General features: G+C 39.5%; 1 protein-coding gene across 1 annotated transcript in view; it reads right to left on the bottom strand.

The window, feature by feature from the left end:
- The window catches only part of AK9 (adenylate kinase 9), a 197,616-nt gene that overhangs the window by 139,179 nt on the left and 43,384 nt on the right, over nucleotides 1–15,053 (bottom strand). Inside the window, exons 9-10 of the mRNA XM_023206014.2 lie at nucleotides 5,798–5,872; nucleotides 2,694–2,792 (exon numbers count right to left, since the gene is read on the bottom strand). Of these exons, the coding sequence (XP_023061782.2) occupies nucleotides 2,694–2,792; nucleotides 5,798–5,872 (174 nt within the window). The remainder of the gene's footprint in view (nucleotides 1–2,693; nucleotides 2,793–5,797; nucleotides 5,873–15,053) is intronic.

Genomic DNA, 15,053 nt, shown 5'->3' with positions numbered 1-15,053 from the left:
TAATGATTGAACTAGTTTACCCTCCCACCAACAGTGTAAAACTGTTCCTATTTCTCCATATCCTCTCCAACACCTGTTGTTTCCTGACTTTTTAATGATTGCCATTCTAACTGGTGTGGTATCTCATTGTGGTTTTGATTTGCATTTCTCTGATGACCAGTGATGATGAGCATTTTTTCACGTGTCTGTTGGCTGCAAAAATGTCTTCTTTTGAGAAGTGTCTATTCATATCCTTTGTCCACTTTTTGATGGGGTTGTTTTTTTCTTGTAAATTTGTTTAAGTTCTTTGTAGATTCTGGATATTAGTCCTTTGTCAGATGTGAAGATTGCGATACTTTTCTCCCATTCTGTAGGTTGCCTGCACACTCTAATGGTAGCTTCTTCTGCTGTGCAGAAGCTCTTTAATTAGATCCCATTTCTCTATTTTGGTTTGTGTTGCCACTGCTTTTGGTGTTTTAGTCATGAAGTCCTTGCCCATGCCTATGTCCTGAATGGTATTGCCTAGGTTTGCTTCTAGGGTTTTTATGGTTTTAGGTCTAACATGTAAGTCTTTAATCCATCTTGAATTAATTTTTGTATTTGTATCCAGTTTCAGCTTTCTACATATGGCTAGCCAGTCTTCCCAGCACCATTTATTATTAATATTTATTTTATTTTTTTATTATTATTATACTTTAAGTTCTAGAGTACATGTGCATAATGTGCAGGTTTGTTACATATGTATACTTGTGCCATGTTGGTGTGCTGCACCCATTAATTCGTCAGCACCCATCAACTCGTCATTTACATCAGGTATAACTCCCAATGCAATCCCTCCCCCCTCCCCCGCCATGATAGGCCCTGGTGTGTGATGTTCCCCTTCCCGAGTCCAAGTGATCTCATTGTTCAGTTCCCACCTATGAGTGAGAACATGCGGCCCAGCACCATTTATTAAATAGGGAATCCTTTCCCCATTTCTTGTTTTTGTCAGGTTTGCCAAAGATCAGATGGTTGTAGATGTTTGGTGTTATTTCTGAGGCCTCTGTTCTGATCCATTGGTCTATATCTCTGTTTGGGTACCAGTACCATGCTGTTTTGGTTACTGTGTCCTTGTAGTATTGTTTGAAGTCAGGTAGCGTGATGTCTCCAGCTTTGTTCTTTTTGCTTAGGATTGCCTTGGCAATGCGGGCTCTTTTTTGGTTCCATATGAACCAAAACTGTGTTGCCTCATAATTCAATCTCAGACTGCTGTGCTAGCAGTGAGCAAGGATCCATAGGCATGGGACCTGCTGAGACAGGCGCGGAATAGTAACTCCTGGTCTGCCGTTTGCTAAGACTGTTGGAAAAGCGCAGTATTTCCAGGGGGAGTGTCCCGTTTTTCCCACGTACAGTCTGTCACAGCTTCCCTTGGCTAGGAAAGGGAAATTCCCTGACCCCTTGTGCTTCCCGGGTGAAGCGACGCCATGCCCTGCTTTGGCTCACCCTCTGTGGGCTGCACCTCCTGTCTAACCAGTCCCAGTGAGATGAACCAGGTACCTCAGTTGGAAATGCAGAAATCACCCATCTTCTGCATCCATCCCGCTGGGAGCTGCAGACTGGAGGTGTTTCTATTTGGCCATCTTGGAACCCCGCCCCAAGTTTTTTTTTATTTTTTGTAGGACCAGAGTCTTGCTATGTCCCAGGCTGGTCTCAAACTCCTGGGGCTCAAGCGATCCTTCCATTTCAGCCTCCCAAAGTGCTGGCATTACAGGCATGAGCCATTGTGCCCAGCCCTGGTATCCATTTTTAAAAATAATTTCTACTCATATAGGTGAAACTGAACTTCTCAGAATAGATCAAATCCTCCAATTAAAACTCCCTGTGGCACTTTTGGCAATTGGCAGTTATAATTTGATACCCATCACATATGTAGCACATCAGTGTCAGGAACACATTAGTTACTTAAAAAAATTTGGTTGAATGATTAAAGAAATAGAGTTAAGAACTTTTATGTCTTCACATTCTTTGGTGCTGCAAATTTTTAAACTGAACTTGGATTTCTTTCTTTTTCATTGTTCCTACGTTTAATCGTTATGATTTTCTTTGTTTCAAAATTTGTGTTGTGTCTAATGTCTAAAAGGATATCGTGCTAATATCACAGCTTATTCCCAGAAATCAAATCCATTTTTATAAAAGAATACAAATTAAGGTCACAACATACATATATATATGAATAAATATATATATTTATGTATATATGAATAAATATATATATTTATGTATATATGAATATATATGAATATATATTTACATAGATGAATATATATTTACATAGATGAATAAATATATAGGAATAAATAAAAAAATGAATATATATTTTATGTATATATTTTTTGAGATAGTATCTGGCTCTGGTGCTCAGGCTGGAGTGCAATGGCATGATCATGGCTCACTGTAGCCTTAACCTCCTGGGCTCAAGCAATCCTCCCATCTCAGCTCCTGGGTAGCTGACACTACAGGTGCATACCACCACACCTGGCTAATCTTTTCTTTTATTTCTTTTCTTTTTCTTTCTTTTTTTTTTTTTTTTGGATGGGTGCTCACTAGGTTGTCCAGGCTGGTCTCAGACTCCTGGGCTCCAGCGATCCTCCCATGGGATTACAGGTGTGAGCCATTGCACCCTGCCCACAATATACATTGAAAACTAGACTTTCAAACAGTTCCATATAACTTACATTTTCCATTGTGTCATTAATTTCTTCCTCTGCACCCTGAAGTTTGGTTATAACAGCTGCTCTTTTTAGGTTCAGATATTTAAGTCGACTCATAACAATCTAGATTTAAAGAACAGATATTTAACTACATTGGCATCTGAATATCTCAAATATTCTGAAACAGTGATGGGCTTATGAGTCAAGCCCATGCTCCCCCTGACTCTGGGTTGAATCCTTGCTTGCTTCATCTGGCTTCTGGCTGTTTGCTGACAATCCTTGGTATGTCTTGGCTTGTATATGCATCACTCCAATCTCTGCCTCTGTTGTCACGGAGCCATCTTCTCCCTGTGTGTCTGAGTCTCTTCTCCTAATCTATAGGCAAAGACCTTATTTCCAAATTAGGTCACATTCACAGGTATTGGACTTCAGGGTTTCCACATATGTTTTTGAGGGACACATTTCAACTGATAACAGTCTGCCCTCTGGTCCCCAGATATTCATGTTCTTAGAGGTCTTGGTCTCTGGGACCTCTTCAGGCAAAGGGATGATTGCCATATGAAGATGGAGGCAGATATTGGAGTTATGCTGCCATAAGTCAAGAAATGCCGGCAGCTACCAGAAGCTGGAAGAAACAAAAATAGAGTCTCCCCAAGAGCCTTTGGAAGGAGCATGGCACTGCCAACACTTTGACTTTGGACTTTTAGCCTCCAGAACTGTGAGAGAATACATTTCTGTTGTTTTAAGCCACCAGTTTGTGACACTTTGGTATGGCAACCCCAGGAAATTAATGCAGACACTACGTGGAAGAATCTGGAAAAATAAAAGAGGCCAGCACATAGATCATGAGATGGGAGATAGTGAGACAGCTAAAATCCTGATGGTGTGTGGTAGCCTATGATAGATTGTGTTACAATGCAACCTTCACTGGTTAATTCCCTAATTCATTCTGGGTGGAGTACACTTCCTTATTCCACTAATGTCAAGCTTCTCCATGTGGCCTGCTCCGCCAATGGAACATGGGTGGAAGTGCAGGGTACCAGCTCCCATGGGGGCCTTCACAAGCTTGGCAAGTTCCAGTCAGATGCCTTGGAGCTTCTGCCCTCTACCTTGAGGAAAGTATGTCCCAGGTAGTAAAAAGTGGTAGAATTCTGGCCATATTTTGAAGGAGAAGCCTGCTGTATATGCTGGTGAATGGGATGTGGGATGTGAGAAAAAAAAAGTCAAGGAAAGCAACTGGCTGGGTGGTTTTTGCATTTACTGAAAAAGGAGAATGGTGGGAGAAGCACATTGGGGGTAGGGTGGTGGTGGTGAAGTTCTATCTTGCACACTTAAATCCAAAAGGACTAGTAGACATCCAATTGGAAAAATAGCAGTTGAGCAGCCATTAAGTATACAAGTGTGGAATTCAGGGGAAAGATCTGATATAGTATCATGAATTTAAGAGATGTCAGTGGTGAGATGATATCTAAAGCTACTGACTGAATGAAGTCTCTTAACAAGTGAGGGTAAACAGAGAAGAGCTCATGTCTCGTGAATTCTGGGGTCCTACAACACTGCAGGTTAGAGAATTGGAGTGTGCAGTAAGGGGTAATGAAAATATTGTGGTGTGGGGCCCAGGAAGCCAAGGAAAGAAGGGTGCAGAAAAAAAGAAGTGATCTGTTGTGTCAAATGCTGCTTCTATTAAAGACTGAATTAGATGAAGACTGAAAAATGAGCAGTGGCTTTGGTCATGAGATCACAGGTGATTTTGGCAAGAGCATGTCTCAAGTGAGGAGCTTCTCCCTGAGCTGGCTCCACCACTAGCATGCACTGTTACCGTGTTGCCACCAATCAGATCAAGCCAGAAAGCTGGGCGTTATCTTTGACTTTTCTCTCTCCCTTAATTCCCATATTAAGTTGCTCATCAAGTCCTGTCAAGTAGATTTCTTAAATGTCTCTCAGATCTGTCCTTTTCTGTCCATTCCTGTGGTCACTACCCTAGGTTAGGCCACTATCTCATACCTGCTTGATGGCAAAAGCCAAAACTAGTTTTCCTACCACCAATTTGATTCTCCTTTTGTTTTATACTCACATGGAATGGTGTGATCTTTCTCAAACAGAAATAGGATCATTTGTGTTTTATGGCTTAAAACCTTTTCCTGGCTGCCTATTCCCTCATGTTGAGGTCTAAACTCCTAACTACACTTTACAAGGTCTTTCTTGGTGCAATCCCTTCTAATTTCTAGTCATGGCTCTATTCCACCCCTCCTACCCAATCCTCCTATGTTCCAGTCCTACATTCAGTTCTTGCAACTCACTATGCTTTTTCTGGCCTCTGGGGCCTTGACACAGACTCTTTCCTCAGCATAGAACACTGTCCCACTTCCCTCACCTACCCTTGTCTTCAAGGTCTAGTTCTTACTAGTCCTTTACGTTTCTATTTAAACATAGTTTCAGACTGGTGGTCCTCCTTACTAGACTAGGTTTTGTCTTTAGGCCATGAACTCCTATAATACCATGCATGTGTATCCCTGACTGTAACAAACTGCTCTCTAGAGATTTATTTTCCCCAACATATTGGATACTGCATGAGCAGAGAGACATGTGAACCCTTCTGCCTCCTTCCTATCTTTATCCCTAGAGCCCATTATAATGCCAGACACTTATTTGACATTTAAGAAATAATGACTACATTTTTGTATTATTGAATTATTTTTGTAAAACACTTTTGGGTTCCAATTTCTCTGCATCCTCACTAACACTTTTTATTTTCTGTTTTGTGTTTGTTTGTTTGTTTTTACTTTAGTCATCCTAGAAGGTAAAAGGGGTTCCCCATTATGGTTTTGACCTGCCTTTCCCTAATGACTAACAATGTTCAGCATCTTCTCGTGTGCTTTTGGTTACCATTGCTTTTACTTTTCTGTGAGGCACCTTTTGACAGAGATTTTAAATTCAAATGTAGTTTTGATTTTTAAATGGACAGATGAATAAACAGAACATCAAAATTTTAAGTGTCAAGACAAATTGTTCAAAGATAAATGGTGTTTAAATATAAACATACTCCTGTTTATTAAAAGAAGTACAATACTGTCAATAGCTTTTAAATTTTCCACACTGTGAAGCATTCCTGCTGAACACGCACTCACCATAAAGAGCTCCTCTGGTGGTCTATTTCCATTTAGCTCAATGAGATACTGGGGATTGTGTTCAGCCATTACTTCCTGCAGTTAATAGAAAATAAACTTTATAATACAGGATCACTGGAAAAATGGAATACAAGATCAGAATCTTAATACACTATGCAGAAATATTTAAAGTAAATTGTTTGCCTTATAAATGTTATAATGTATGTTATTTTCAATGCTCAAGAGATCTTTTGCAAAAGCTCAAACTAATCTTCTCTCCATGAATTTTATTTTCCTGTTAAAAAAATCTTTTTTCTCTACATTGATGCCTTAATGTTTTTTCCAATACAAAATGTTTTGGGGCATCTATCTGCATACGTTCATAGCTTTGCTATTTGGTTTCCAAACCATGGAAGCATCTGATTAAAATTTAAGTCACAGACTTTCTTCACATAGATACGAGCATCATTTAGAAGACACAACATATTTTGATTGTTCCAAGATGGCCAAATAGGAACAGCTCCAGTCTACAGCTCCCAGCATGATCGATGCAGAAGATGGGTGATTTCTGCATTTCCAACTGAGGTACTTGGTTCCTCTCATTGGGACTGGTTGGACAGCGGGTGCAGCCCACAGAGGGTGAGCCGAAACAGGGCAGGGAATCACCTCACCCTGGAAGTGCAAGGGGTCAGGGAATTTACCTTTCCTAGCCAAAGGAAGCCGTTTCCAAGGGTACCTGGAAAATTGGGACACTCCTGCCCTAATACTATGTTTTTCTAACAGTCTTAGCAAACAGCACATCAGGAGATTATATCTCACGCCTGGCTCAGTGGGTCCCATGCCCATGGAGCCTTGCTCACTACTAGTGCAGCAGTCCAAGATCAAACTACCAGGCAGCAGCCAGGCTGGGGGAGGGGTATCCGCCATTGCTGAGGCTTGACTAGGTAAACAAAGCGGTCAGGAAGCTTGAACTGGGTGGAGCCCACTGCAGCTCAAGGAGGCCTGCCTGCCTCTGTAAACTCCACCTCTGAGGGCAGGGCATAGCTGAACAAAAGGCAGCAGAAACTTCTGCAGACTTAAACGTCCCTGTCTGACAGCTTTGAAGAGAGCAGTGGTTCTCCCAGCACAGAGTTTGAGTTCTGAGAATGGACAGACTGCCTCCTCAAGTGGGTCCCTGACCCCCGAGTAGCCTAACTTGGAGACAACTTCCAGTAGGGGCCGACTGACACCTCATACAGCCAGGTGCCCCTCTGAGACAAAGCTTCCAGAGGAAGGATCAGGCAGCAACATTTGGTGTTCTGCAATATTTGCTGTTCTGCAGCCTCCACTGGTGATACTCAGGCAAACAGGGTATGGAGTGGACCTCCAGCAAACTCCAACAGACCTGCAGCTGAGGATCCTGAATGTTAGAAGGAAAACTAACAAACAGAAAGGAGTAGCATCAACATCAACAGAAAGGATGTCCACACCAAAACCCCATCTGTAGGTCACCATCATCAAAGATGAAAGGCAGATAAAATCACAAAGATAGGGAGAAACCAGAGCAGAAAAGCTGAAAATTCTAAAAACCAGAGCACCTCTTCTCCAGAGGATTGCAGCTCCTCACCAGCAACGGAACAAAGCTGGACGGAGAATGACTTTGACAAGTTGACAGAAGTAGGCTTCAGAAGGTCATTAATAACAAACTTCTCCAAGCTAAAGGAGGATGTTTGAATCCATTGCAAGGAGGCTAAAAACCTTGAAAAAAGATTAGACGAATGGCTAACTAGAATAAACAGCATAGAGAAGACCTTAAATGACCCGATGGAGCTGAAAACCATGGCACGAGAACTACGTGATGCATGCACAAGCTTCAGTAGCTGATTTAATCAAGTGGAAGAAAGGGTATCAGTGATTGAAGATCAAATGAATGAAATGAAGCAAGAAGAGAAGTTCAGGAAAAAAAAGAATAAAAAGAAATCACCAAAGCCTCCAAGAAATATGGGACTATGTGAAAAGACCAAATCTAAGTTTGACTGGTATACCTGAAAGTGACGGGGTGAATGGAACCAACTTAGAAAACACTCTTCAGGGTATTATCCAGGAGAACTTCCCCAACCTAGCAAGGCAGGCCAACATTCAAACTCAGGAAATACAGAGAATGCCATAAAGATACTCCTCGAGAAGAGCAACCCCAAGATACATAATTGTCAGATTCACCAAGGTTGAAATGAAGGAAAAAATGTTAAGGGCAACCAGAGAGAAAGGTCGGGTAACCCACAAAGGGAAGCCAATCGGACTAACAGCAGATCTCTCAGCAGAAACTCTACAAGCCAGAAGAGAGTGGGAGCCAATATTCAACATTCTTAAAGAAAATAATTTTCATCCCAGAATTTCATATCCAGCCAAACTAAGCTTCATAAGTGAAGGAGAAATAAAATCCTTTACAGACAAGCAAATGCTGAGAGATTTTGTCACCACCAGTCCTGCCTTCCAAGAGCTCCTGAAGGAAACACTAAACATGGAAAGGAACAACCGGTACCAGCCACTGCAGAAACATGCCAAATTGTAAAGACCATTGATGCTAGGAAGAAACTGCATCAACTAACGAGCAAAATAACCAGCTAACATTATAATGACAGGATCAAGTTCACACATAACAATATTAACTTTAAATGTAAATGGGCTAAATGCCCCAATTAAAAGAACACAGACTAGCAAATTGGATAAAGAGTCAAGACCCATCACTGTCCTGTATTCAGGAGACCCATCTCACGTGCAGAGACACACAGAGGCTCAAAATAAAGGGATAGAGGAAGATCTACCAAGCAAATGGAAAACACAACAACAAAATAGCAGGGGTTGCAATCCTAGTCTCTAATAAAACAGACTTTAAACCAACAAAGATCAAAAGAGACAAAGAAGGCCATTACATAATGGTAAAGGGATCAATTCAACAAGAAGAGCTAACTATCCTAAATATATATGCATACAATACAGGAGCACCCAGATTCATAAAGCAAGTCCTTAGAGACCCACAAAGAGACTTAGATTCCCACACAATAATAATGGGAGACTTTAACACCCCACTGTCAATATTAGACAGAGCAACGAGACAGAAAGTTAACAAGGATATCCAGAACATGAACTCAGCTCTGCACCAAGTGGACCTAATAGACATCTACAGAACTCTTCACCCCAAATCAACAGAATATACATTCTTCTCAGCACTACATCACACTTATTCCAAAATTGACCACATAGTTGGAAGTAAAGCACTCCTCAGCAAATGTAAAAGAACAGAAATCACAGCAAACTGTCTCTCAGACCACAGTGCAATCAAATTAGAACTCAGGATTAAGAAACTCACTCAAAACCACACAACTACATGGAAACTGAACAACCTGCTTCTGAATGACTACTGGGTAAATAACGAAATGAAGGCAGAAATAAAGATGTTCTTTGAAACCAATGAGAACAAAGACACAACATATCAGAATCTCTGGGACACATTTAAAGCAGTGTGTAGAGGGAAATTTATAGCACTAAATGCCCACAAGAGAAAGCAGGAAATATCTAAAATTGACACCCTAACATCACAATAAAAAGAACTAGAGAAGTAATAGTAAACAAATTCAAAAGCTAGCAGAAGGCAAGAAATAACTAAGATCAGAGCAGAACTGAAAGAGATAGAGATACAAAAAACTCTTCAAAAAAATCAGTGAATCCAGGAGCTGGTTTTTTTGAAAAGATCAACAAAACAGATAGACTGCTAGCCAGACTAATAAAGAATAAAAGAGAGAAGAATCAAATAGATGCAATTAAAAATGATAAAGGGGATATCACCACCGATCCCACAGAAATACAAACTACCATCAGAGAATACTATAAACACCTCTATGCAAATAAGCTAGAAAATTTAGAAGAAATGGATACATTCCTGGACACATACACCCTCCCAAGATTAAACCAGGAAGAAGTTGAATTTCTGAATAGACCAATAACAGACTCCTGAAATTGAGGCAATAATTAATAGCCTACCAACCAAAAAAAGTTCAGGACCAGACAGATTCACAGCCAGATTCTACCAGAGGTACAAAGAGGAGCTGGTACCATTCCTTCTGAAACTATTCCAATGAATAGAAAAAGAGGGAATCCTCCCTAACTTATTTTATGAGGCCAGCATCATCCTGATACCAAAGCCTGGCAGAGACACAACAAAAAAAGAGAATTTTAGACCAATATCCCTGATGAACATCGATGCAAAAATCTTCAATAAAATACTGGCAAACCGAATCCAGCAGCATATGAAAAATGCTATCCACCACGATCAAGTTGGCTTCATCCCTGGGATGCAAGGCTGGTTCAACATATACAAATCAATAAATGTAATCCATCACATAAACAGAACCAAAGACAAAAGTCACATGATTATCTCAATAGATGCAGAAAAGGCCTTCAACAAAATTCAACAGTCCTTCATGCTAAAAACTCTCAATAAACGAGGTATTGATGGAATGTATCTCAAAATAATAAGAGCCATTTATGACAAACCCACAGCCAATATACTGAATGGGCAAAAACTGGAAGCATTCCTTTTGAAAACTGGCACAAGACAGGAATACCCTCTCTCACCACTCCTATTCAACATAGTGTTGGAAGTTCTGGCCAGGGCAATCAGGCAGGAGAAAGAAATAAAGGATATTCAATTAGGAAAAGAGGAAGTAAAATTGTCCCTGTTTGCAGATGACATGATTGTATATTTAGAAAATCCCGTCGTCTCAGTGCAAAATCTCCTTAAGCTGATAAGCAACTTCAGCAAAGCCTCAGGATTCAAAATCAAGGTGCAAAAACCACAAGCATTCCTATACACCAATAACAGACAGAGAGCCAAATCATGAGTGAACTCCCATTCACAATTGCTTCAAAGAGAATAAAATACTTAGGAATCCAATTTACAAGGGATGTGAAGGTCCTCTTCAAGGAGAACTAAAAACCACTGCTCAACGAAATAAAAGAGGACACAAACAAATGGAAGAACATTCGATGCTCATGGATAGAAAGAATCAATATCATGAAAATGGCCATACTGCCCAAGGTAGTTTATGAATTCAATGCCATCCTCATCAAGCTACCAATGACTTTCTTCACAGAATTGGAAAAAGCTACTTTAAAGTTCATATGGAAACAAAAAAGAGTCCACATTGCCGAGGCAATCCTAAGCAAAAAGAACAAAGCTGGAGACATCACACTACCTGACTTCAAACTAAACTACAAGGCTATAGTAACCAAAACTGCATGGTACTGGTACCCAAACAGAGATACAGACTAATGGATCAGAACAGAGGTGTCAGAAATAACACCACACATCTACAACCATCTGATCTTTGACAAACCTGACAAAAACAAGAAATGGGGAAAGGATTCCCTATTTAATAAATGGTGCTGGGAAAACTGACTAGCCATATGTAGAAAGCTGAAACTGGATCCCTTCCTTACACCTTATACAAAAATTAATTCAAAATGGATTAAAGACTTACATGTTAGACCTAAAACCATAAAAACCTTAGAAGCAAACCTAGGCAATACCATTCAGGACATAGGCATGGGCAAGGACTTCATGACTAAAACACCAAAAGCAATGGCAACAAAAGCCAAAATAAACAAATGGGATCTAATTAAACTAACGAGCTTCTGCACAGCAGAAGAAACTACCATCAGAGTGAACAGGCAACCTACAGAATGGGAGAAAAATTTTGCAGTCTTCACATCTGACAAAGGGCTAATATCCAGAATCTACAAAGAACTTGAACAGATTTACAAGAAAAAAACAACCCCATCAAAAAGTGGACAAAGGATATGAACAGACATTTCTCAAAAGAAGATATTTATGCAGCCAACAGACACATGAAAAAATGCTCATCATCACTGGTTATCAGAGAAATGCAAATCAAAACCACAATGAGATACCATCTCACACCAGTTAGAATGGAGATCATTAAAAAGTCAGGAAACAACAGACGCTGGAGAGGATGTGGAGAAATAGGAACAGTTTTACACTGTTGGTGGGAGTGTAAACTAGTTCAACCATTGTGGAAAACAGTGTGGCAATTCCTCAAGGATCTAGAACTAGAAATACCATTTGACCCAGCGATCCCATTACTGGGTATATACCCAAAGGGTTATAAATCAGGCTACTATAAAGACACATGCACACGTATGTTTATTGCGGCACTACTCACAATAGCAAAGACTTGGAACCAACCCAAATGTCCATCAGTGATAGACTGGATTAAGAAAATGTGGCAGATATACACCATGGAATACCACGCAGCCATAAAAAAGGATGAGTTCGTGTCCTTTGTAGGGACATGGATGCAGCTGGAAACCAACATTCTGAGCAAACTATGGCAAGGACAGAAAACAAACACTGCATGTTCTCACTCTTAGGTGGGAAATGAACAATGAGAACACTTGGACATAGGGCGGGGAACATCACATACCAGGGCCTGTTTTGGGGTGGGGTCTGGGGGAGGGCTAGCATTAGGAGAAATACCTAATGTAAATGATGAGTTGATGGGTGCAGCACACCAACATGGCACATGTATACATACGTAACAAACCTGCATGTTGTGCACATGTACCCTAGAACTTAAAAGTATAATAAGAAATAAAAAATAAAAAAGAATTTATGATATGATAATGATAACATTGGAAACATTCAAACATTTTTCTTTGGGCTCTAATTGTATCTGACTCCTCATTTATATGTTTTCTTCTTTATTCTAGTAAATTGACTTCTGTTCTATAGTTGTTCAGGTTAAATCCACAAGGAAAAATTTAGCTTTTTTCCTCCTGAAGTTTCCAATTTTGGGGGTAATTTTAAGCATAAATATAAACATAATTAAATATGAAATAAATGAAAATGAGATCCACAAACGTGGGATTAGCAAGTCACTTTGTTACCATCTTCATCAACTTTAGCAGCTTGATTGTGGAGGACATTTTCTGACTTTGTTTTGGCTTCTTCAGTGTCTACTAAAGAGCTGCCTCTAGTGTACTTTAAGTACCCTAGAACTTAAAGTATAATTAAAAAAAAAAAAAAGAATCTCAAGCCAGAAAAAAAAAGATGCAACGTATTTTTATTATTTTAAGACACATTTTTTTCTTATGGAATTTTTTTTAAACCCAGAAAAGTAGAAACTGATCTCTCATCCCGCCCCCAAAGGTAACTACTATTACTGTTTTCCTCCCATCTTTCATGCCATGAAAAATTGTTTTGTAAGTTCAAAATCATAATGGAGCTTATTTTTTCACTTAACATTATAACTAACCTTCCCCTATACTTTTTATAAGATCACTGTCAATGTAACATTTTAGTGGTTTTATAAGATTATGTACTGTGGATATAGCACTATTTAATATTCATCTGCTGTTTGACATTTAGGTATGTTACAATACTTTATTAGTTATTTTCAAGCATTTCTTTTTATGGAAGTTTTAAAAATTACTTTCTTTTTTAATAATTACCAAAATAACTTGTACTAACTGTAACCAGTGAAGGAATGCAAAAAAGTACATAGAAATAGTTAACACGACTTCTCCCTACCTCTCCATGCTGCCCGCCCAACCTGGTGGGTTTCTTTACATAAGCATTCAGCTCATTGATATAAATATATGCACACATATAAATGTTCAGTAACAGAGAGCATGCATCCTTTGGTATATCCTCATATATTGGATATATGGGCCAGATTTTTTAAAGTAGGGTTTTTTTGTTTTGTTTTGTTTTTTTCTGAGATGGAGTTTCACTGTTGCCGAGGCTGGACTGCAGTGGCTCGATCTTGGCTCGCTGCAACCTCCGCCCTTCTGGCTCAAGCGAGTCTCCTGCCTCAGCCTCCCAAGTAGCTAGGATTATAGGCGCCCACCACCAGGCCTGGCTGATTTTTGTGTTTTTAGTAGAGAGGAGGTTTCACCATGTTAGCCAGGCTGGTCTCGAACTCCTGACTTCAGGTGATCCACCCATCTCAGCCTCCCAAAGTATTGGGATTACAGGCGTGAGCCACCATGCCTGGCAAAAGTAGGTTTTAATATTAATACAGGTAGGTATAGCCAGTTGGTTTTCCAAAGGTGGTGGCAATTCAAAGCCCTAACCAGCAATGTATGAGAAGGTTCATTTCTTCTTGCCACCATTGGCTATTTTAGCTTTTAAATTTCTGCCAAACTGAGTTAAAAGATGGAATCAGTTTATTTTACTTTTTATTCTTGTGGCGAGGTTCAGCATTCAGATATGCATCTCTGTAAACTGCCTTATCATAACCTCTATGCATTTTTCTATCAGATTGTTTCTTTCCTCTGACATTCATGGGAAGTTTTTAACCCTTATCTGGCATGTGGATTGCAAATATTTTACCTTTCCATGATTTATCTTTTGAATGTGTTTATGGCATCGTCAGCAAGATAAAATATTTTAATAATCAATACATATTTTCATTACTTGTAGACTTCCTTTCTTGTTTAAATTAGATTTTCTTCTCTCTCTCTCTCTCTCTCTCTTTCTCTCCTCCTCTCTTTCTCTCCTTCTTTCTTGTAGAGACAGGGTTTCACCATGGTTTTTGCCATGATGTCCAGTCTGGTCTTGAACTCTTGGGCTCAAGCGATCTGCCCACCTTGGCCTCTCAAGTGTTGGGATTATAGGCATGAGCCACCATACCCAGCCTAAATTAGATTTTCTTTATCTCAAGATTATATTAATATTCTTCTAAATTTTATTCTACCACTTGTTTTTATTTTTAATATTAAAATCCAATATCTACTGGATTTTATTTTTGTACATCAACAGTGTTGAATTCTGAGCCCTGTGTTCCTGGAAAGTAGGGATGGTTGAGAAATAAGACCCACCTCCATCCTTCCTCAAGGACTCAGATAAAGTCTGTCTCCATCTTTTCTCATGACTCAAGGATGGCTCCCTTGTTTATCTGCTTCCATAAAATCCAGCTCGCTTCCATTTCTTTTAGAAGGTCCTTATTAATGAACATTCTCCTTATTGCAAGTTTGAACCAAATCATCTCTTTAATTATCCAGTGTATTTTGTTTTTCACAATATTGTGCGAGGTTAGATTCTACATGTTTTCCTCTAGACTGACAACAGATTATACCAGCATTATTCACTTACCCATAAATAATCATGTTTTGAACAAGGCTTCACATCACATTGTTTTACACATATTTTTTATATATATTTTCTTTCTTTCCCTTCCTTCCTTCCTTCCTTCCTTCCTTCCTTCCTTCCTTCCTT

This window comes from Piliocolobus tephrosceles, chromosome 5, assembly GCF_002776525.5.
Source record: "Piliocolobus tephrosceles isolate RC106 chromosome 5, ASM277652v3, whole genome shotgun sequence".
Classification (NCBI taxonomy): domain Eukaryota; kingdom Metazoa; phylum Chordata; class Mammalia; order Primates; family Cercopithecidae; genus Piliocolobus; species Piliocolobus tephrosceles.
This window is presented reverse-complemented; position numbering and strand designations above follow the sequence as displayed.